Raw genomic sequence first — 25130 nt, 5'->3', positions numbered from 1 at the left:
TTGGGTTCCATATTATATAATCTATGTTTGAAATTTAGATTTTGAGGCAACTAATATTAATATTGTCCATGATATACCAAAGTGGTGGTTGAATAGAATCTATTTTTGAGAAATTAATTGGGGCTTGACGGATGTGACATTTTTAATAGGTTAGGTATTTGCTTGGAATGTTTAAAAAGATTAATTCCAATTTGGAATGACACTAAAAGGTTTGGAGGAGGGTTTAGGTACTTAATCCAATAAGGTATATATAGATATAGATATCATTCTCTCTATATCTGGATCCTCTACCAGATTTTCTGTTTAGGAGACAATACAAGGCTTTTAATCTTAACCGTTCACAATGATCTAATGTCTAGGAATTGTTTAAAGAAATTTTAAATATTTGCCAAACACTTAGAAGCGACTCCCAAACAAGCACTGAGAACAAAAATTACTTACTCGGGGGCAAGGTGCCCTGGAGTTCTAGCAACACGAGTCGATATATGAGTACTGCCCTCCGTAAGAAAATTTCTGGACATGTAGAAATAAGATATTTTGGCCTGGAAACTTTCATTGAGCAAGATGTTTGATGATTTCACATCCTTGTGGATTATAGGTGGCTTAAAACCATAGTGCAGATACTCCAATCCTGCGTTTATAAATTAAGACATCACTTGCCAAAGATGATTGAGAAGAACATAGAGACGAGAAGCTAGCTAATTAAAAAAAGATTATGAAGATCGTTTAGTTGTAGACCTTGTGCAGCTTCTATTTCTACAAAAGTTCACAAGAAACGAAGTTAAGACGCCACACATCTGAAAAGAAGAAAGCAGTATGTATTCTGATTTATTCTGAAGTGCATGATCTTTGTATTTAAGGGGAACAATTCCTTTCTGATGTCTAGTTAGGGGCATTTGTGGGACTATGATTTTCCAAGATCGGAGTAAGACGGATAGTAATTCGCCTGCCTCAGAAGTCCGGTCATGGACTCAACAGCCTCCATAGCGGAGTTGACTAAAAGGATCAACGATGCTACTATCGTCCAACTTCGGAATCAGTGGGTGAGGTCCATTGACTTTGATATGATCATAGGTTCTCCCGGTTTAATACGGATTCTATTATCCTAAAAGGTTCTCTCCTTGACTGTTACAAGTGCACCCTTCTAGGCTTCCTCTCTGGTAACACAATCACTACTCACTTATTATCTTGCCTATTGCTTGCGTCTTAATATTTCTTACTTACTTGATCGTTGTAGAGCCTTGAACTGGCACACCCCCGGGCCTGGGCTTACCCATAGTTGTGTGTTCCTTTATAGGTTATCAGATCTCGAAGTATATACAAACAAACTTGTCAATTGGATCGTGCAAACTAGTTTCGTAGAATGCATTAATCATTGAAGGAATTTAAAATACCAACCCTATCACTCAATTTGCTCGATGGGTATACCACTTACGAGATGAAACAAAATCCTAAACCCCAAAACCTAATTAAACCTTTGCGCAATGGATCCTTTTATGATTCATCGGGGAAGATTTCACACACCACGCGCCATTTTTTTCCCTTCGCGGCAAATGTTTGCCCGACAAAAGCTTTCTTGCCCGACCGACTCACTCAGTCACGCAAAGTCTCTGACAAAACCTAAATGTTGACCAGTTTTTGCCAACCAAAATTTTGTTGGGTAAAATTCATTTACTTGACGAATTTTGGTTTGTAGGGCAAATTGTAATTTTTGGTAGTTTTTGCTAACTTGATGAGATTTTAATGAGGCACCTACATCGGAGTTGTGGATGCAAATTTCTTCCTCCTTGATCTTGGACAAAATTGCACCTACAAAATAAATAACACCTTTGGTTATGGCCACAAGCCTCACGCGCCCACGATGAATGGGGGGGGGGCTTTGGCCGAAGAACCTCCGATGCCAAAGTTAGAATTTAGAGAGAAATAGTGTTTACAGAATTTTGGGATTTTTGCAAGAGTGTTGGAAATGGTTTTTTGGTGAGAATGAGAGTATATTTATAGGGATAGGGGTGGCTAGGGTTTTTTGGGTTTAATTTAGGTTTAATTAGGAGTTACCAAATAATTAAAAAGGGAAAATGGTGGAAAAGGTAGAGAATATGATAGGCTCTTTTTGGATGGGAATGGCCGGCCCTTGGTGTGATTTTTGGGGTATAATGGGTGATTAAATTAGCCTTTAATATATTGATTATATTAATTGGTTGAGGATGTTATGGAATGTTTGAAATAAATGGCTAATTGAATAAGGAAAAAATGAGGTAAAAACATATATGGAATGAAATAGGTTTTGAATTGTTACCCATTTTGGGTACTCCTGACTTGGTTGATGGATGATTCTCCACTGCTCGCGTGTAGGAAACTCGGTATGCCTTGAGGGTATTTTTGTCCTCTTTTGTCCAAAAGTCCACGTGTCGCCTAGTGAATATTTTTGGCTCTACAAATGCCCCCATACCTGTTGGGCTGCTCGCAGAAAAGGGCAGCAAGTGTAGAGATCTTCTTGCTTTAGGAAACTTAAGACTGCTTCCTATTTTGATATTGATTCTCTCTTTAATAGGAAATTAGATCCTTCTAGGAAAAGGAAATAAATTTCTCTCAAAGCCTATTTAAGTCCACCTTAAGTGGGTTATTAAATCAACTTTGGAGAGCGATTTATTCTACCCTACAAGAGAGAGATAGCTTAGAGGATATTTGTTCCCCCTCCTCTAGCAATCTTCTACATCTTGCCTGTGCAAAGGACCGTCTTTCGTTGCTTTCTTCGTCTTCTTCGTGCCGCACCAATGTAAGAAAAATTTAATTTTTCTTGCCTTATTCTTGGATAGTGCTATTACGGGGTAGCCGTCGGGGTGGTGCGGCAAGTCGACTGGCAGGGGCCAGGAGCTGGCTCGACATGGGTTGAGGATATGTCGTGGCAGGGACCACTGCTTGGGTAGCTTGGCTTGGCTTGAGCCAAGGGCAGCTTGTGCAGCTGGGGTCGAGGATTGTGGCGCTAGGGCGCAGTGCTAGGCGAGCCGCATGGCTCATGTCCTTTGGGCACTTGGACCTGACTCAGGCCAGGCTGGCGATTGAGAGAAATAAGGAGATTGCGGGTCTCATGGGCTGCTGGAATGTTGGGCATGCATGCCTCCTGCCTGCTGGAATGCTGGGTTGAGCTCCCCTGCTGATTACCATGAATGTCGTTGGCTGCTTAGTCCTCTTTGCTAAAAGAAAGATGGGCTGCTCCAGAAAGAGAAGGTAAAGAGGATCAAGGCGGATGCATTGGCTCGTCCGATTGCTGTCGTGGAGCTTACTATGAATGAAGATGGAAAGAAGAGATCTTCCCCGCCTACTCATGAGATGCCAGTTAAGAAAAAACTGAAGACTTCTTCTGCTACTCATGAGGGTCCGCTTGCTACCGAGAGGTATGTGATTGACATAACTTCTTCCAATGGGAAGAAAAATAAGGCTACTAGATCTGAGCATGTGGCGTCTTCCATGTTGAGAATGGCTAGTACAATTGTGGATAAGATTGCTCAGCGTAAAGGTTTTATCATGCCCCCAGTGCCGAAGTCTGTACCAGGACGTTCTTTGGGAGTCAAGTTCGGTTCACCTTTGTAGAGACTTGCTATTATGAAAAGTGGTAAGGTGGACTTTGCTGCTAAAGTGGCGCCAAAGCCTGCTTCCTTTGCTGCTGAGATTCAAGATCTTAAGCTTGCAATTTCTGAGCTTCGTTTTGCTGCTTATGCTAAGAAGGGAGTGGATGAGCTTCTCTATTTCTCCGGAAGACTTGCTTGCTTTTACTTTTAAGGCTTCCATTGGTGAAGTAGTTGGAGAAGTTAGTGCCCAGACTGGGGCAGCCGGGGGTGAAGCGCCGAATGATGCCGCTGCTAAGAGCATTACGGCTGTTGAAGGTGTGGCGATCGAGTAGTCGTGGGATGTCCAAGCTACTGTAGTGTAGTATTTTAGGTAGCCTTTAGGATTTTCTTTGTTTTTCCTTGTAGCTCTTGTTTTGCTTGAACTCCTTTGGCCTTTGCTAGTTGTTTATAAACATGTTTTCCTTCGTTTTTCTTCATCTTCACTTCTTTTGTTCAGCCCTAACCTTTAGACTTGATAGACCAGTGGCAGGCATGCTACTTTTTATAAGCAGACAAGCTCGCGTAGCCTATGCAGCCGTAGGTGTTGGTGTAGAACTTTGCAAAGTTGTTAGCCATAGGGTTGGCAGCCGGATGCCTTACTTACAGAAGCAGACAAGTCCGCGTAACCACTAGGCTGTTAACTTTGACTTTCTTCAATTCCGTAGGTTGCGTAGCAAGTATCACAACACTTTAGGACTTGGTGTAGGTTGTTCCGCGCTTTGCAAAGGTGAAGCTTATCGACTACGTAGCATGTCGGTAGTGGATAAAACTTCGTATATGCGCGCTAGCTTGTTTAACCTTTCACAAGAATGTGCGGTTGCATAAGTCTAGCGCGGCTTTACTGCTCGAAGGGCAAGCCGTAGGCAGTCTTCCAGAATTCGTAGGCTACCTTAGTGCACTCGGTAGCAGCTTTAGGATTCCAGGGCAGCCGTCCATCAAATGTACTGCGTAATGTGCCCTCTCCGTCTCTAGGGCCCGGTTCCCCACGGATTAGGCCAAAAGACCCAAAATCCTTCAGTTAGCTAAGCCTTGAAAAAGACCATTGCGGCTACTTCTAGGAATCCCGGCGTAAGCCATCGTGCATCTAGTTATACTAGGGCAGCCAGGCTCATCCACGTATGGATATTCGGAGTGTAAAGTTTATCCTCCCGTCTTGGAGAGCTAACCCATATGGGTGTCGGGGAATTGGTTTACCTTCTCGCACTGGAGAGCAATTAGTTTACCCTCTCGCACTGGAGAGCATGGTTGGTCCCTCGGGGGGCGCAATTCCTGCGATGGGTCCCTAAGAAGGGCACAGTCTTCTTTTGAAGTGCCAGTGTGATCAGTTGTTGTAAGCATGCAGCTGAGCCAAGTTGTGATTACTTCTGAATTCCTCATTGAAAAATGAGTGAAACGAACGAGAACTTAGCTGTAAGGTAGGAACTGCATAACAACTGGATAGTCCTCGACTTGTGAGGTGGTACCCGTCGAGCTTCTTGAGTCTTCGAGCTTTGATGTAGTGGGAGGTCACACATGGTACTTCTTCAGATTGTAGGCGTTCCACTACTTTTCGATCTTTTTATCGTTTCATGGTAGCAGGGGTATAATTACTTTTGCCGCCTATTCTGCTGAGCTTGTACAGACCTTCCCAGATGAGATCCATCTTTTTGGATGTTTCGGCCTGCCTATTGCCTTGAAGATATCTCGGCATGGACATATGCTGCTTGATGCCATATTTTTGGAAGAACTTCGCCAAATCTTTGCCCATGAATTGCAGGCCGTTGTTGGTGACGATGGATTAAGGGATGCCAAATCGGTAAATGATGTTCCTCCATATGAAGCGCTCTATGTCCGTCTGAATCATGGTCGTCATGGGCTCTGCTTCCACCTATTTGGTGAAGTAGTCGGTTGTCACGAACCACGGCTGCTCGCAAGCCTTTGTAGTTGGATGCGCCGTTGACATGCGAATGCTAGAAATCTCTATTGAGGGAATATGTCCGACTAAAGTGTGCTCGACTGCCTTCGGGGCGTCATTAAGCTGCTCTGTTGCGTTGTCAAGGTTAGGCGTGAAGGCTCGGCAGGAAGCCGTGGAGCTAGGGCCATGTTACATGTAGCAGGAGATGCTTAACTTTCGATATTGGGCCACTCTAGAGCTGAATAATGGAGTAAGGGTCGGCTAGGGCCGTGTGACGCACGGCAGAAGGTAGTGCTCAACTGCCGGTACATGTTGCTCTTATGTAGAATCTTCTGAGATGATGAAGACAAAACTTGCTTCTGAGTGTTCCTTCCAATGTTCTTCTGCCCTTGGCATGTCTTTTATGCTGAGTTGTTGCGTTCGTTAGAAAACTTTGCATCTGCTAAGGTCTACTCCTTTATCGTCGCACGTCTGGATTCGGCAGAATGGTGCATCATGATGATGACTGCGTGCGTTTGAAGGTAAAACTTAAGCTTTTAGGTTACAACAACAATCGCCAAAGTTAGCTTTTGAATTTCTGATAACATCAATGATAGCTTTTAAACTGTGGAATACAACTGATAGCATCGAGGAGAGCTTTTAAATTGTGGAATATAGGTAGTCGGGCCCCCAGCTCTTCTCGCATGATGGTAGAGCTTATTGCTACTTTAGATACCGTCAAACATGCGAATAAGTCCTCCGCTGCTTCTAGGGAGGTGATGTCGGGTACTTCTTCAGGTTCTTGAATGTGCATTGGCGAGCCTCATCCCAAAGTGCATGCTTCTCTGCCAAAGCAAAAGAGTCTGCTAGAGTTAGATCCTCTTTCATGATCAATTTTCCGAATAACGGGTGGTCTGCTGGAAGTCCTTTTTGGAAGGCTGCTCTAGCTATCAAGTCGTTGCATCCAACTATTTTTGCCTTCTCTACTTTGAACCTCCTCACATAGTCGCGAAGCGATTTCTTTGGGTTTTTCTTGACTTCAAACAAATGGTCAGACTTCTTTTTGATTGAGCGATAAGATGAATATTCTTTGGTGAAAACCAAAGAAAGTTCATAGAAATTTCAGATGGATTGTGGCGGCAGGGTGTAGAACCAATCTTGCGCCTCGCCTTGTAGAGTGGTGGCGAATATCTTGCACATGAGATCATCGTTGTTTCGATAAAGGATCATTGCGCTTTGGTAATGTTTTAAGTGTCTCTCCGGGTCTTCATCCCCTTTGAAAGATGTGAAATATGGCATGCTGAACTCGCGTGGAGGCTCTGCCTGCTCGATCTCCTCCGTGAAGGGTGACCTGCTTATGTTGGTTATGTTCCGTCGTAGTGCCTCGTCGGTGACCTTGTTGCGTTGGAAATCATGCAATCGCTTGGTCAAGAGTCTCTCTACTTCTTCCTGAATTTGCCTTTGTTGGGGTAGCAAAGCTCTCGGCTGCCCCCAGTCATGACTTGCTGGTCTAGGCTGCTCTTCCATGTGTTTGGCTCGTTTATGCCGCAGATGCAGTGCATGTGATGCGTTCCTAGTAGGCGAGCGAGTTCTTCGCAGGCTGCTGGTTGAACTTGAGCTGGATTGAGTGACTACTTCTCTCCGTCGGTCGTGCTGCCTACTCTGATGTGAGGTGGAAGACGCTCCTTGTGGGCTTAGCTGCGAATAGACACTTTGCCCGGAAGGTTGCTCATGTTGACTATCGGAGTATGACCCCAACCGTGAATGTATGCTCATCCGTGAGCCTAGTCGATAGTGCATGCTCCTTCGCGCTCTAAGACGGGAATGTACACTGCCCAAACGTTCGGCTCGTAGCTGGTCGAGTGGCTGCTTACCGGGACGCTGCTGGAAATGTTTGTCTGCCCTTGTCCTATTTTGGGATACCTCGTCCGGGGCACGTTGGATCCCGATACGTTGCAAAAGTTGATTCACCAAGGTTTTCTGTTGTGCAAGGGCGCTCGTCAACTCTATGACTTGTCGAGACAAGTGTTGTTCGCCATTTGGATTGGAAGAGCTTGGAAGGAATGCGCCTCCTTGGGCAGTGGAAAGGTGGTAGACTTCGGGCGCGAGATTTGAGTTGGGAAATGTCAAATCTATGAAAAAATGTGGTGAGAATGCCCCCGGCTCGATGGTAGGTCCGGATGGTTGAGATAGTCTTGGGCCGACTTGGGCTGCTTGGAAAGCCACGGGAGCAGGCTGAGCCGTGAGAGTGGGCTGCTCGAAAGAAGCAGGCTGGACCACGGGAGTGGGTTGCTCGTCGGGAGCAGGCTGGGTCACGAGAGCAGCCTGCTTGGCAGGAGCAGGCTGGGCCACGGGAGTGGGCTGCTTGGCAGGAGCAGGCTGGGCCACCGGAGTGGGCTGCTCGACGAAAGCAGGCTGGGCCACGGGAGTGGGTTGCTCGTCGGGAGCAGGCTGGGTCATGAGAGCAGGCTGCTTGGCAGGAGCAGGCTGGGCCACGGGAGTGGGCTGCTTGGCAGGAGCAGGCTGGGCCACCGGAGTGGGCTGCTCGACGAAAGCAGGCTGGGCCACGGGAGTGGGTTGCTCGTCGGGAGCAGGCTGGGTCACGAGAGCAGGCTGCTTGGCAGGAGCAGGCTGGGCCACGGGAGTGGGCTGCTTGGCAGGAGCAGGCTGGGTCACGAGAGCAGGCTGCTCGGCAGGAGCAGGTTGGGCCGTGAGAGTGGGTTGCTTGACGGGAGCAGGCTGGATCACGGAAGCAGGCTGCTCAATGCGCGGTGCATGTGAATGCGAGGCTTGGGCTTGGGTCCACGTAAACTTGGATGGCACGGCTTGGATCGTGGTCTTGGTACCGTGAGCCTTGGATGGCACGGCTCGGGCCGTGGTGAAGGCTCCATGGACCTCGCCACGAGTGGCTACCGAAGTAGCCACCGCGGTGGTTCCCATGGTGGCCGTGGTGAAGGCACCATGGACCTCGCCGTGGGTGGCTACCGAGGTAGCCACCGCGGTGGTTCCCATGGTGGAAACTCGTGGTGGTGATGCCGCTCCCCTTATTGTTGCATTTTGCCTCACGGATCTCCGGGCCATGGTGAAGGCTCCATGGACCTCGCCACGAGTGGCTACCGAAGTAGCCACCGCGGTGGTTCCCATGGTGGCCGTGGTGAAGGCACCATGGACCTCGCCGCGGGTGGCTACCGAGGTAGCCACCACGGTGGTTCCCATGGTGGAAGCTCGTGATGATGATGCCGCTCCCCTTATTGTCGCATTTAGCCTCACGGATCTCCGCAATCCCATTTCTTGAACATTAGAATTTTCACTTGTGGAATTTTCTAAATTTCTAGCCATTATATTTTTGCTTATACGTTTTATCAAAGAACCTTTGCAAGTAAAAAATTCTAATAATAAAAACGTATGAAAAATATTCAAATGGACTAGAAAATAAAGAAAAAACCTTTTTGTGCGAGAGTCTTCTACGAGTATGGATTTCAACTCTCAATGAAAGCACCAATTTGTGGATGCAAATTTCTTCCTCCTTGATCTTGGACAAAATTGCACCTACAAAATAAATAACACCTTTGGTTATGGCCACAAGCCTCACGCGCCCACGATGAATGGGGGGGGCTTTGGCCGAAGAACCTCCGATGCCAAAGTTAGAATTTAGAGAGACATAGTGTTTAGAGAATTTTGGGATTTTTGCAAGAGTGTTGGAATTGGTTTTTTGGTGAGAATGAGAGTATATTTATAGGGATAGGGGTGGCTAGGGTTTTTTGGGTTTAATTTAGGTTTAATTAGGAGTTACCAAATAATTAAAAAGGGAAAATGGTGGAAAAGGTAGAGAATATGATAGGCTCTTTTTGGATGGGAATGGCCGGCCCTTGGTGTGATTTTTGGGGTATAATGGGTGATTAAATTAGCCTTTAATATATTGATTATATTAATTGGTTGAGGATGTTATGGAATGTTTGAAATAAATGGCTAATTGAATAAGGAAAAAATGAGGTAAAAACATATATGGAATGAAATAGGTTTTGAATTGTTACCCATTTTGGGTACTCCTGACTTGGTTGATGGATGATTCTCCACTGCTCGCGTGTAGGAAACTCGGTATGCCTCGAGGGTATTTTTGTCCTCTTTTGTCCAAAAGTCCACGTGTCGCCTAGTGAATATTTTTGGCTCCACAGGAGTGGTCATACCCTTGTTTGCATTCAGGGGAAGAGTTAGGTTGACATGTAGAAACATTTGAACGTGAAGAATTGGAGACCGTGGGTTTAGGGGAGTACTGAAACAAAGGGGGAGAGTTAGGTTGACAAGTAAAAACATTTGTAGTTGAAGACTTGGACCGTAGGTTTAGGGCAGTATCGAAACAAAGGGCAAGAGTTAGGTTGACAAAGTTGCATGTGCCACAAACTCACGGACTGGCACTTGAGCTCTCGGAAATCTTTAAATCACATTCAGATTGTCAAAGTCACGAAAGTGAAAGAATTTAACTATTTAAGTGGAAAGTTTTGAAGAAAGTATTAGGTTTTGTGTTTGGATTTCTCTTGCAAACTAACATAAGAAGCTTCAATGCAAAATTAGTAACCTGTTGTATTTTTTCATATGCTGGAGAAGTTTAATAGTTTCATGAACTTCTATGTACCCCATGTTCGAATTTCAAATCATTGGACAAAGATCTTAACAACCGTCGGGCTGTGGATCCGATATTTATAAGTATTTATAGGAGCTACTTAGTAATAATTACCAAACTCCTGTGAACTTATTGATATTGTGTTAGGATAAGGCTGTACCCCTAAGTTATTGTACCTATAATTTTTGTATCAATATATTCACAACATTATCTTTTCATGATAGCAATGCTAAAGTGGATTTGACATTATTGTTTAATTAGAAAAATGAACATCTAGATAAACTCTCTAGATACCAATCATTAACTACTTGAAGTTGATTTAAACTTAATCCTTAATGGCTAGGACCTTCAATGGCAAACAACATAATAGTTGTTTAGATCACATCTTCATTATCGCCTTTCTCACGAAAAGATGCACTTCATGTGATTATAAAATAGTTGCAGTCCTTAAGAAATACTATGGTATCTATTACAAAGAGGAAAATAATGCATCCCAAACTATCTCTTTATTTGGTTGAGATATTTAGTATTACTACCTAACTGAGGGTTGTAGCATAGCAATGGAATTTCTTAATTCAGTTTCATGCCTCAGGTTTGTTCGAGCGAGTTCTGTTGCCAAGCACTCCTTTAGATCCACCACTACCTGACTCATGCTTAGCCTTTTGATGGCAATTGGAGATACGCATGCATTTGCTATTTCCACAGCTTTCCAGACTGAGTTAGTATTGAATTTTCCTTCTAACCTCGGATCAACAATACTGTAAATGTCTCATTTTTGAAGCATGAAACTGAACCATTCACTAATGCAACTCCGCTCATGCGTTCTAGAAAAAACAGGTCGACTTGTGATAATCTCCAACAGTACAATCCCAAAGCTATAAACATCACTTTCTTTATTCAATCTCTTTGATGCGTAATACCTGCAAGCCAAACCATATTTCTCAAATCATATCATCCAATGTAAAATGTTTTCCAAAATGATTTATAGTTTCTTTCTTCATTCTCCTTGTTAATTATATATTTATAATTGTTTGCATCTATAATAAGGACACAGACGATGCCTCAAATAAATGAAAAGAACTCTTACTCAGGGTCAAGGTACCCGGGAGTGCCAGCGACATTTTTTGTTATATGCGTTCCATCCTCTGTAGGGAAACTTCTGGATATGCCAAAATCAGAGAGTTTGGCTTCGAATTTTTCATTCAGCAAGATGTTTGTTGATTTCACATCCCTGTGGATTATAGGCGGACTGCAACCATAGTGCAAATACTCCAGTCCTGTTTTTAAAATTCAGACACAACTTCAAAAGTAGATACCATTTCGTTATCAATAACGATTGGTATTTACTATTTAAGCTCCTAAAACTCAAAGTCTCAAAAAGTTGCTGACATACTCTCTAATAAAGTTCAGCCCTACGTACCACAGTATGTTGGACGCACCTATATTAAGCGTATCATTTTTGTGTCTAAATAATATGATTGGTTAGTTATACAGACCTTGTGCAGCTTCTATTGCTATTTGAAGTCTATCTCTCCAACTCAAGATATTTGATCTGCTACCTGCGTACATAAAAATATATAACTATCTTATTTTATAAAGTCAGGTGGTCCAGGAAAATAGAATTATCAAACTAAGGACTACCAAAGAATTTTATAGTACTAGTTAATTAAGAAATCAATGGCAAATTTAGTACTGAGTAATTTCATTTGCAGCCAAACCTGAAAGATGTTCTCGTAGGTTTCCATTGGCCATGTACTCGTAGATCAGCCCTATGTTGGTTTCATCATTGCAATATCCAACAAGACTTGTCAAATTTCTATGATGAACTCGCATAAGAAGATTAACCTGTAATTTAGTAGGTCAGAAACGCTACATGCAATTTGATAAGATTAATATTGATCTGAAAAACAGTGGGATCAGTTTATTTAATATGACAGACATGCCTCTGTGAGAAATTGCTGAAACCCTTGAACTGATGGCGGTGAAAGCATCTTGACAGCCACCTGAGTGTCGTCAATGTGGCCGTGATAAACTGTTCCAAAGCCGCCTTTTCCAAGAACCCTCTTGAACCCCTTTGTAATCTGTACTATATCAGAGTACGTAAACTGTCTCCCTTTAGGCTCAAATGACCCATGCTGAATGGTTACATTTGCATCTGTGCTATTTCCTACAATCATAACATTTTTCATAAGCATCTTATACAATCAAAACCTTCTGTCTGTGATTATTTATTGCAGAAGAAGATGACACTAACAAATATGGAATCTTACCAAGTTGCCTTTTCCTTTTAGAAGCAGCCCGACACCAGATAGCTGCTGCACTGAGTAAGAGGACTGACACTAGTGCATCAACCGAAACAATTATCATCGGAACAAAAAAATTATACTTCCTGTTCTTCTTCTTGTTGCAAGAAACATTTCCGGATAGGTTTGGATTTTTGACAAGGATTGTCTGCCCTCCTAGTTGTGGTGCCCTTTCATGCCCTCCTATTTTGTGCAGTCACGGTTAAACCACGTCAACATTTTATATTAATTTTAGAAGGGTATAGAAGGGCACCACAATTAGAAGGGCAGACAATCCTTGTCCTTGGATTTTCGCACTGACATTCGAAAATGATATTCTATTGTTTAATCAATTATGGTCAAATATAATATAATTCCCAAATAAAAATTGTAACACATGTTCTTATATCTAAAAATCAAGTTTCTGCGGAATGCCACATCATTTAAAATTTCTAGGAAGAAAGAAGTTAAATGGGGGTAAGGTTAGCCGACATTCACCTCTTCCAGACCCTGCGTAAAGCGGGAGCCTTGTGCACTAAGTACGATCTTTTAAAGAAGTTAAAAAAAAAAACAAGAAAGACTGGTGGATTACGTTTTAGTCGGTCTGAGCTCAAAATCATCCACGCACATGTTTATATTTTTTATATTTTTTCTCACTCTCTCTCTCTCTCCAATTAAGCCATCAAAGTACTTTTGTTCAAACAAAAAACAGTACTTTTGTATAAAACATACTGCTGTCCGGGTATTTATTTTTGGGAATTTTAACGAAAAACACCTGGTACTGTTCACTTTAACGAAAAACCACATTTTTACACTAAAAAGTCAATCCTGGTACTATTCACTTTACCCTTTATTTTGTTCTTATCATTAAAACTCAAAGTTTTCAAGCCATTTTCATTAGTTTTCCTTTTATTTTTTCTATTTTAATATGTAGTTTTTTCTATTTCCTTCAACAAATCTCCTCGTTCTGCTATAAAAAAACAAAAAGTGGCGCACCTTAATGATAGTAAACCATCCTTCCATCTGTCAATGAGTACCATCGGAATTGAGCCTGTGAGGTTGTTATTCTCCAAATTTCTGCAAAGGTAGATTAAGCAGTACATATATAGTTAGCATGCTTTCTAAATGAGGACACATATATAACAAGATTAGGATTAATGGAAAAATTAATTGGGGCCTGACAGATGTAACATTTTCAATAGGTTGGACCCAATATGGCCACATGTATATTTAATGGAAAAATTATCTGGGACTTAACATATGTGACATTTTCAATCGGTTGGGTAGTTATTCGGAATGTTAAAAAAGGTTGATACGAATTTGGGTCCTATTTGTTTCATGTCACCAATTTTAATGGGTTTTCTAACAGACTTTGACAGCATGTGGGAAAGTGAAAAAGAAGTTGAGTTTTAGGAAGTTAAGTGACACAATTTCAATTACATGGTGCAAGACTCGTATTGAGTTTCAAATGCGTAAATAAGCGATAAGACAATAACAAAATACACACACACATATATAACAAAATAACTTACAAGACATTTAACGTCGGCAGTTGTGACAAAGTTTCTAGAATTGATCCTCTTAAGTTGTTGTTTGATAAATCCCTGCAATGAGCAGCTCAACTCATTTAACACTACTGATTATGATGATTGAAAGTCTTCCAGCATAATTCGTATCATTTCTTTTTCGGTATAATTGATCATTTGTTGTATTATTACTGTTTGGGTTAAAACTTGAACTTTGGGCTCAAGAAGGAGTTGGCCCAAAAGAAAAAGGTCTAGAAGGAGAAAAGTCCGAAGCCCAGCCAAAGCCCAGAAAGCAGGAGATACCCTTTTCTGACTAGGTGCAGACCATTTGAACCACTTGCTCACCTACTTAGAGGTCAAGTGGATAGACCAGCCAGCTAATCAGCCCAAAAGCACTTTACAGTGGCAGTACAAGTAAAAAGCTGATGAGTCATTGTCCTTCAAGTTGCATTCGGGCAAGATTACTACTACAAGAGGCCAAGCCGAAGTGTCTATAATAGAAGAAAGAGAAATCAGAGATAAGGACACTCAATCAAACAAACAAATACAAGCACAAACTTAGCTCAAACCAGATTTGCCTTCAACAAAGCTGTAGTCAGCCCAATTCTTCATCCCTTTCGAGATCAACCTTCACCAAAGCCTTTGTAATAGTTCTGCTACCTTGTCTAGAACTTGCTGTAGTATCGAATTCCTTTTGTAAACCCATCTCCTTACCCCTCTTTCTAAGCTCTCAAACCCCTTGATAAACCACAAAGATAGGAAGTTGCAAGACGATCAGCCTTGCCCGACCCTTTTTGTTTTTATCTTTTCATTCAGTAGTCTAGCAATATGTTGTATACTTCCAGTTGTATCCAAGTTATTTCTGGCAAGTTGATGATTAAAAAGACTCCTCAGTTCTTGAATCCGATTTAAATATCTCTTCACAGATTGAATCAGATCTAAGTTCTAAGCCCTCGGGCATGTAAGATTGATCATTTAAAAGTCCTTGGTCTCAAGGCATAAAAAAAGAACCTTATGTGGACTTAACCCATCCACGACAGTCTTTGATAAACAAGAAGTCCGAAGTTACTTGGGGCGCAAGTAATCGACCTATCCTTTAGTGTTATTTCTATTATATTATGATTATCGTAGAACGTTTGATTTCTTGACAAGCTTTCGGTCTGTTTTGGTCAGCATCCAAGGCTATGGCTTGTCTGAACTACACTGAGCTGAAAGGGAAAACCATGAGAATAATGTGGTATCAGAGGGATCCCGCTCCGATCAGAAGGTTTTTCCCTGATGCTTGTGGGCTAAGATACGCCGGCGGATAAGTAGTGAACCCTAAAGTGTCGGCTGCATATATAAAGACATAAGATTAGATTTTTACCAGTCAATTAAATTTCCTTGGATATTCTAATTAACTACTGATCACGAAGAATAATGCAAGAAAAATCATATTCTCTAACCACATTGGAGAACTACGAGGCAGTTGATGCGCACTTATTACATCAAATCATGTATCAATTACTACCGACAACTGTTAATTAATACATCAGCTACCATATCATATCATCAGTTAACATGCTCGCTCTAATAGAAATTAATCGCAAATGCAGCTAAAGTGACCATATTATTAATCTAAAGCACTTAAATTCTGAGCTGCAAAAGAAAAAAAAGCAGCAAAACAGTCAAACAGTCATTAATTTCACTAACAATTTAAACTTGCAGTTCTGTTAACTAAAAATCTTATGCAGATCATCATTAAGTTGCCCATTATGCTAATTAAGAAGCAATTAATTACTGTTTAATATTGTTAATAACAAAAGCACTTTTGTTGGAAGCTAAATTTTCAACTTACCAGTGATGTCAGTTGCCAGTTTGCCATTGTTGGAAGTTTTGAGACTCTTGTCCCACATTGGTGAAAACAAGATTCCAAAGTACCTTTATATATGTTTTGTCTTCTACAATATTAGTTATGTGTTGGACCACTTGGAATGAGAATTGAGGCTTGGGCCATCATTTCTGTGGATTGAGCTTGATGATTATACCATAATATTAATATAAATTAATATTAATTAATCAAGACAAGGGCCTTGGGCCTTGGGGCCTAAGAATTAAAATTAATCTGATCAATTAGTTTTAATTTCAAATTAAGTTTTTAATTAAATTAATTAAAAACATTTTGATTAAAGATACAACCTTTTGTAGAGAGTTGTAAAGCTTCAAATACATCCAAAAGGTATTTGAAGAGGTATGAAAGAGCCTATATAACTGGAGTCCTCAGTTCATCATCTTTCATCTTTTCTTCTTCCTTTTCTTCCGTACAAACTTTTCAGAAAGAGTAAACACACAAAGCAATTCGTTAGAATTCTATAATCCAGTGCGGGTTGTAGGATTAGGTAATTGTATCCTGGTCGAGCAGACGTTATAGAACCACAAACACAAGAGTGTGACGGAATTACTGTTCGAAGGACATAGCTTTTACGCTAGCCTCTACCTTCTGTAATCAAGTTAGTACTGTTGATATTCTTATATTAATTTCTGCCTCTACCTTCTGTAATCAAGTTAGTACTGTTGATATTCTTATATTAATTTCTGTATTTATTGTATACTTTTCATTCTGTGTAGCAAGTACTTTTTGTGAAATAAAATTGTGAATTTCAAGTTCTGTTTATTTCTGTTATATTGTTTATTTCTGAATTGTTCTCCAATAGCCATTGCAAAACCTCCCAGTAGGCTGATGACTCACAAAGTCCCTTCCATAAGGTGGGTAATTAGCCTTGAAAATGGTAGGGAGGTAGTCATTGTTGCCCACATCAACTGCAGAGTCTCCAAACGTCATGATTGCCGGAACAAGTGTGGTTGACTCTTGTGCATAATTTCCTCCAATCACAAACGCAAAAGCCAAAACCAAGCCAAAAGCTACTGCTCTCAAGAAATGGCTTTCCATGTTGTGAAAAACAGAAGTGCTTTGTGTTGTGAAATTGGAACTTATAAAATGCTTTTGAAAATGGCCCTTTTGAAGTTTCCTCTTGCAGAGGGAAGGTGGAGTCTCTGGTAGGCATTGAATGATAGATCAACTTGTTTTATGGATTTAATTACCCACACTAAAAATTAGGAAATGACAATCACACACATTCTGTCCGTTATATCGTTGATTTATTCAATCTAATGCCTGAACATAATAAATTACTGACCCTTTTGGTCTTGCTTTACTTTAATTTCTTGTGATAATTTGAGGACAAATTTTTTTTTTTTTTTTGGGGGGGGGGGGGGGGTATTAAATATGCGGTTGCATAGGGTGGTTGAGAGGATAGCAGGTGGAGGCATTATGAGTTAAAAGGCATGTCAAAGCTGCATGTGATGGAGTTATTTTGGTGGTTCTGAAAAATCTTCTGGCCTAGCACAACTGGTTGGACAAATAGGGCATGGAAATAGGTGGCTTTACTTAGCCAACTAAAACTAATAAAATTAACATGTTGCAAATGCATTAGGTTAATTGGTTAAGGCATAGTGTCGTTCAAGTTCATATCACTTTTCCGTATTAAAGATATATTGTTTAGAATATCATATAGGAAAAAAAATTAATGCGTGTTAATTAGGATAACTGGTCGGATTCAATTGTCAGAAATTGAAATAAAACTTTGCACTTAAATGGGCCCATGAGCATGGCATCACTCTAATAGACCTGGGCGGTAGAATTGGAAATGAAATGAGCGCGATTAGCTTATTTTGAAGTTTACACTAAATTCATACTGTTATAACTAACTTGGTTAAATTCATATCCGCAATTATAATTGCTTTGTTCTGATAAAACATACGTATAATTAATTTTGATTAACTAACCTTGAATTAATCTTAAACCTAACCCAAGGACGATCAAACTACACTAAAACATGCATCGAGCCCTTCAGACATTGTGAGTCACAAATGGATGAGGTCTCTTAATGTTTTAGAAATAATTGGTTGGAACCGTTCTTTATAATTATTGATGATTTAGGACCTGGCATTTGAAGTGAGGTGCCACATTTACCACAATCTACGGTCAAGATCTGCAACAAATCAGAGTGGATATTGTTGCCATAAAGCTTTGCCAGCTTCAACATTGTGACGCGTTCTGTGCTTGTTTGATGTTTCTGGAAATTAAATGAGACTCAGACTTATATCTTTATTGAGAAGAAATGTAGTAGTGGCAATAAAAAAGGCCTGCATAAAAATGCCATTAGGAAAACTAATGAAAAAGGCTTGAAAACTTTGAGTTTTAATGATAAGGACAAAATAAAGGGTAAAGTGAATAGTACCAGGATTAACTTTTTAGTGTAAAAATGTGGTTTTTCGTTAAAGTGAACAGTACCGGGTGCTTTTCGTTAAAGTTCCCTATATTATTAGTAATTATAATAGGTATAAGCCTAAACTATCAGCATAAAAATGATATCCAAATTAATGTTAACTCTTATCATGTGCACACCGCGTGACTCTCATTTGAGAATAAAAGCGTCACTTTGCTAAACTTTCAGATACAAAAACTATAGAATCACTCATATTTGCATAGGTCGACATTTTACAAATTTAGGGTTTTTAATTATTCTAAAGAACGAAGCGATCAGACTACCTTACATGTTGTGCACATGCTTTCATTTAACATAAATTTGGATGAAATGAATGAAAAACTAACAGCAGGGGAAATTGGCCAAAAAAAAAAAAGTTTAAGTTCTTAATTTTCCAACTAAAATGTTCAGGAGGGAAATCGAAAGTTAAGTGAAAGTTTAGGGGAGAAATCGGCAGTTTACTCAACGTATAATTTGGAATTTGGAAAACTGTTGGAATTCGAAGCAATCATTACCATTATTTAAATTTCATACTTGAATTCTATGTATATATGCTTCTCCAAATTCGTGCCATAAGATCATTAAGAGATAATCTTTTCTAAAACATAATAATTATACAACCTGATCATAATCAACAATTTGCACTGATATAATTATAAACAGCATGGTGGTGTTGCCAAGCATATGCAATCACAACTTGGATTAAACATGCAGTTCATGTATGTATATATAATCAATGACTCTAATACCAACTGTTAGAGTTATATGGTTATACAATAAAACACAAATGAAAAAGCTGGATTGCCTGATCATATCATGAAGCAGTAACCAAGGTCTTCTACAAATACCTAGCCGGATACAGCTACTTTATGAGAAGTATTATGTTATGTGTATCTAAGATCTGCAGGGACCTTAGTATTTGTACAAGCTAAGAACTAGGGTTTCCGTCCATAAAGGAAACCTAATCCCACTTTCTTAGCTACCAAGAAAGGTATCATAATCACAAGTAATTAAGGACTCCATCAATCCTACTTATATTATAAGACACTTAATATAAGATTGATACCTTAAGAGATCAAATCAGAATCTACATTATTCTCTAATATTACATTCCTAATACATGTAGTAGACCACTTAATTGTTGATTTATATTAGATAGGTTGACATGTCAAAATGATCCCTACGTTATAGTCATGGGGTCAATTTAGTCCCCGTGTTTTCAAATTGGACAATTTGGTCCTCATGTTTATCTTCGTTAGCCAATTAAGGAATTTCAATCTAATCTCTATTAAAAAATTCCGACCTCCTCCCTAACGTTCTCTACTCTTCCAATTTTCTTGCACCCCCACTTTTTCTATGTCACAACCCTACGAATTTTTTAGATTAGAAGTTTTATCTCTTATGTGTGTCATTTCTTGTTGATGCATTCTTTGTATATTTAAATTGCGGTATGTTTCTCGATTACACAGTTAGAGGCAAGGTAGTTGGGGTTAATTTTCTTGTGACTACGAAGATGGAACTCGCGCGGTGACAAGTAGGGTCACGATGGATCTAGAGACGTGTTCATCGAGTTGCCTGCATGTGTGGCCAGGGTTGGGGTTTGGATCAAGGACAGGGTGGATGTCATGGTAAGTTTGTTTATTTTATTTTTTTTCATTTTGAAATTAAATATTTTTCTATTTTAGTTGAGAATATTTTTCTATAATAGGTTACAATATTGTTAAATTTTTAACAAAGATTGGGCGGAATGTTCTTAATTGGTTAATGGATAAACACAAGGACTAAATTGGTCAAACTAGAAACATGAGAACTAAATTGACCAAATGACTATAACACAAAGACTATTTTGACATTTAAGCCTATTGGATAAATCCAACATTTAGACCAAAAACATTGCACTAAAACTAAAAGAAGAAAAAGATAATTTCGATGGTCACAAATTGGCCGAGCTGGCCTCTAGGCTCAGAGCATGCTAGTCTCTATTGGACTTAGACATAGGGTCAGGGTCGTGACACAAAAGTGGGCTAGCTCGGGTAATAAAATGGAGAATGTCTAAAGTAATGGTCTTTAAATCTGTGATCATTGGTCCCTTAACTTATTAAAATGTGCAATTATGGTTCTTTCGTCAACTCCGTTAGAACTTTTGTCAAAATGAGTCACAGTGGAAGGACCATTGCTACATGGGTTAAAGCTAAGGGACCACTGCTCAAATTAGGTTAAAGTTAAGGGACTATTTCTCCAATTGGATTAAAGTTGAGGGACCATTGCTACTTTTTCATTTGGTTTTCTATATTTGCCCCTTTAATTTAGCCTCACGTGTGTGGCATGTGACTCATTTTGATAGAAGTTCTGTTAGAGTGAACAAAAATGACCATAGTTGCACGTTTTGATGAATTAAGGGACCAATAATCACGAATTTTTAGTTAAGGGATCATTACTCCAATCGGACTAAAGTTGAAAGATCATTGCTACAATTTCCTCTTTTATCAAAATAGGTTTACTTATACTATCTAATTGAGGGACTTTCCAATTCCATAGAGATTGATTTCATCTTAGACATCATCTCAATGGAACTTCCTATTCAGTTTGATTGCCACTCTGCTTTGCTCAAGCTAGTTCTGTTGCCAAACACTCCTTTAGTCCCACCACCACTACACTCATGTTAGGCTTTTTGGTGGCATCTGTGGATACACATGCCATTGCTATTTCCAAAGCTTTCCAGCCAGAGTTAACATTGAAGTTCTTGTTAATCTCGAATCAAAGATCCCGTTAATGTCCCCCTTTTCAAGCAAGAAAGCAACCCAATCACTAATGTGATCATGCGTTTTTTGATAAAAACATGTTTACTAGTGATAATCTCCAACAACACTGATGAGTAGATTTTATATTATATATTTTACCCTAATCTTAGTATATTTTGGTTAATATTTTGGAAGAATTTTGATACTTTGAATTGTATTTTCAATATAGGACTTTCGACTTCCTCTGGAGCAAAACATGACCAATGGACGAATTTTGGAGTAATTCCAGTTGGAGGACGTTCGTGAGTCACTTAGCTTGATCGTATCAAAATTTGGGATTTTTCCACCAAGCGGTGGTTTTCTGGCGATGAAATAAAGAAGCAATGCGCAGTGCTGGAAAGTGACGTTTTTGGGCTTAAATTGCGTTTTTGGAGCCCAAGATGACCTCGGATGGGTTCGTGGCCTTCTGGAAAAGTGTTCAGAATAGTCCAAACATTAAATCCAGCTATATTGGGCCAGTTTTGGAGCAGCTTATGGGCCAAAACGTGGCTGTTCAGATTTTAGACGAATTTTTATCATTTAATTTAGGGTTATGTTTTCTAGGGTTTTGGGGGGTGGCTTGGAAAATATATTGCTGAGCCGTCTACAATTTTAGAGTACGCTTTATTTTATGCAATTTTGGAGACAGAGAGAAGTGCTAGGGTTTTGAAGATTTTCTACTTGAAGGTGTTTTCAATCCTTTTCTTAATGGATATTTCTATGATTTCAATTATGAATATGCAGAACTAATTTCTATTGCTAGGGTGAAGCCTTGAGCCTTAGCATGAATATGTGATTTTTATTTAATTGCTTATGATTGATTGCATGCGTACTTTGAATTGTTAATCACCGGGATAAAAACTATCTAATTGTTTTAATGCCTGATCACCATTAGGATTTTTAGAAAAGTAATTTGATGCAATTTTGGTCGGAAGGTTCCCCGAAATTGACGCTGGCTTCTTGTGATTAATAATTGTAATTTCTTTTAGGATGAATATCACGTCTTAAGGATTGCATGGTTTTTCAAAGGATTTTCATAAAGCATAATGAGTCTTTCATGTTTAGATTTGATCCGAACGTCCGGACGGGTTGCATGTTAGATATACGTTCTATATTGGAGGTTCCAAGTAGAATATGAATTAGGAAAATCTAACCTTCAAAGTGGCATGTGTAGATCATAAGTAATGGGTAAAAATTCATAGGATTGCTAGGTGATGGTGGAACCCTAGTGCCTTCTTAATTTGATTTTCTCATAACTGTTTTCTTCTCTCTAGCTTTAATATTGCAGATTATCTATTTTAATTCATTAAATTCGTTTTTACTTTAAGTAGGTTATAAAATCAATCATCCAAATTTCTACTTTACAATCATTAATTGAAATCTGATTTGTTTCGAATTATTTAATAATCCCTGTGGAGAATGACCTTGCGAGATCCGTTTATACTACAATAACCTTGTGATTCTTGCAAGTAAAATAGGAGGTTTTTATCGCATTCACATGAGTAGTAAAAATCCTATCAAACACAACCCCAAAGCTATAGATATTGCTTTTCTCATTTAACCTGTTTGATAAGTAGTACCTGCAATATAGACTATGCAACTCAAGTCATTATCTTATGAATGTTTATGCGTAGCCATATATAATGAAAGGTGAAAAAAAAAACTAGGATTAAGTACTAAAATCCCCCAACCTTTTAGTATCATTCCAAATTGGTCTCAACCTTTTTAAACGTTCTAAACAAGTACCCAACTTATTGAAAATGTCACATCCATTAAGTTCCAGTTAAAAATCTTTTAAATTAACTAGGCTTACTTCATCTCCAAAATCAATAGAAGGTCATGGAAGCATAGCCTCCACAAACTAATGGTTACCACTACCCTCATCATGCCATCACCTCTAAACCCATTGCAAAACCATCAACTTCACCCTACTACTCAAGTCACCAACTTCGAGAAGAAGGTTATGGAGGTTGCTGAAATGGCATGGACTGCCATGATGCAACACCACCATCTTCACCGCCCACAAAGAAGAACTAGAAGCTTTACGAGCCGAGAATCGGAAAAAGAGTTAATCATATGAGTATAAACAAACTCCTTGAAACCCTATGTGAATTCTTAATCCTCTTCTTTGTTAAGAGATTGTCCTCCTGATGTATTTCGATTTGGGTCCATTTTCGATTCAACTCAATACCTGTTTGATCATTGGGTTCCATATTATATAATCTATGTTTGAAATTTAGATTTTGAGGCAACTAATATTAATATTGTCCATGATATACCAAAGTGGTGGTTGTATAGAATCTATTTTTGAAAAATGAACTAGGGCTTGATGGATGTAACATTTTTAATAGGTTAGATATTTGCTTGGAATGTTTAAAAAGATTGAGACCAATTTGGAATGACACTAAAAGGTTTGGAGGAGGGGAGGGGAGGGGAGGGGAGGGGAGGGGGGGGGGTACTTAATCCAAAAAGCTATATATAGATATAGATATCCTTCTGTCTATTTCTGGATCCTCTACCAGATTTTCTGTCCAGCAGAAAATACAATGCTTTTAATCTTAACCGTTCACAATGATCTAATGTCTAGGAATTGTTTAAAGAAATTTTAAATATTTGCCAAACACTTAGAAGCGACTCCCAAACAAGCGTTGAGAACAATAATTACTTACTAGGGGGCATGTTGGGACTACCTAATAATTAACATTTAACCTTAAATCACAATGTGATATATAGAACAAGAAGCCGTACCTGTCGAAGCCAACGTGGTTGTCAAAAGAACTCTTCTACTCACTCAAACCCTTTATGCTCTTATGGTGATAGAACCCTAGACTTAGAACCAATGCTTTGTGAGTAGGGAATCCTTTTTATTTATTGATGACTGGCAGCCAACTTCCATCTATCATGGGTGAGTTGGTTATCGTCCCATATCATCACAACGTGGAAGTTATTGAGTGGCGGAGGAACGGTTTGTATTCAAAGCATTTTGAATGTGTTTCCACGATTATAGGAAGCTAGTATTCCACGTATACAACCCATTGATGAATTTAAATTTATTTTTATCAGCATATATCTTAGTCCTTATCACAACAAGTTGAGTCCACATAAGATTCTTACATTCTCCCACATGGACGTAACTAGTTGTGTTCTATAAGATATATGACCAAAATAAAATTCATCCCTTAAGTGATCACATTGAGTCTACGCCGCTAACTTCTTATACACATTGACCAGCATGCATTTAGAAGATTGGACTTCAGGAAATAATACATGTATCATACTGTATCCACCCTGAAACGACAATTTTCAAATTCATGTTGTATAATGCAGATGAAACATACATTTATACACATCCACAAATTTTACCCGGTACATACACACACACACACACACACACACACACACACATATATATATATATATATCTTGTATAAATATATATATCACTCCATTCCTCTCGTCAATTCACCCATTTCACCTTTATTGATCGAACCCAAATTTTCCATTTTCAATCATTGAATTTTGGCTAAATAACCAAAATTGTCCATGAGATTTACATAACTCATCACTTTGGTCTCTAACATTTCAAATCAATCAAAGTGGTCCCTGAGATTGTCCACCATCCATCATTTTGGTCATTCCGTTAAAAGCTCTGTTGAATGTCTCAGAGCTCTTCTGGAAGTTTGGGCAATTTTCAAAGCTTCGTAACTCAATCATTTTTTTACCAAATTCGACCCATAATATATCAAAATGAAGATAGGAAAGTGTAGAATAAGATTATACCTATTTAGAAGCCCAATGGTTGCTGGAGGACAGCCACTTTCGAGCCGTTTTCCAGCCAAACCACAGCGATTTAGCCGTCTAAAAAGGTACCATTCTCTTAGTCTCATCAAAAGGTATGATTTTAGTTTTTGAATCACTTGATATCGTTTAATATTGAAGAAGTTATGAATGTTTAAAGTTTACCCAGTTTCCGGCGAGTTTTCCAGTTTTCTCTCGGACCAGTCAACTTTGAGGCTATTTTCCGACTATCTCCAGCAACCATTGGGATTCTAAATAGGTATACTCTTATTATACACTTTCCTATCTTCATTTTGATATATTATGGGTCGAATTTGGTTAAGAAACGATTGAGT

At 39.5% G+C, this 25130-nt stretch overlaps 1 protein-coding gene and 1 pseudogene across 1 annotated transcript; both read right to left on the bottom strand.

Annotated features, from left to right (window-relative positions):
- Positions 1 to 10530: 10530 nt before the first annotated feature.
- The window catches only part of LOC108174008 (LRR receptor-like serine/threonine-protein kinase IOS1), a 43585-nt pseudogene continuing 28985 nt past the window's right edge, over positions 10531 to 25130 (bottom strand).
- Positions 15151 to 16871, bottom strand: LOC139188061 (GDSL esterase/lipase APG-like). The gene is made up of 3 exons (XM_070805084.1): positions 16610 to 16871; positions 15748 to 15776; positions 15151 to 15242 (listed from the first exon to the last, which is right to left on the bottom strand). Exons 1-3 carry the CDS (start codon positions 16837 to 16839, stop codon positions 15151 to 15153), a joined length of 351 nt encoding a protein of 116 aa, XP_070661185.1. The 5' UTR covers positions 16840 to 16871.

Source organism: Malus domestica, chromosome 09 (genome assembly GCF_042453785.1).
Source record: "Malus domestica chromosome 09, GDT2T_hap1".
NCBI classification, from domain to species: domain Eukaryota; kingdom Viridiplantae; phylum Streptophyta; class Magnoliopsida; order Rosales; family Rosaceae; genus Malus; species Malus domestica.
This window is presented reverse-complemented; position numbering and strand designations above follow the sequence as displayed.

Bases quoted from the DNA above. Each gene is read 5' to 3' on its own strand.
- LOC139188061 (XM_070805084.1), bottom strand. From the start codon at position 16,839: ATGGAAAGCCATTTCTTGAGAGCAGTAGCTTTTGGCTTGGTTTTGGCT. The intron at 15,777-16,609 runs CAATGGCTATTG...CAAAACTTCCAA, and splicing joins CAGCCTACTGGGAGGTTTTG to CAATGGCAAACTGGCAACTG. The intron at 15,243-15,747 runs GTAAGTTGAAAA...TTATATATGCAG, and splicing joins ACTGGCAACTGACATCACTG to CCGACACTTTAGGGTTCACT.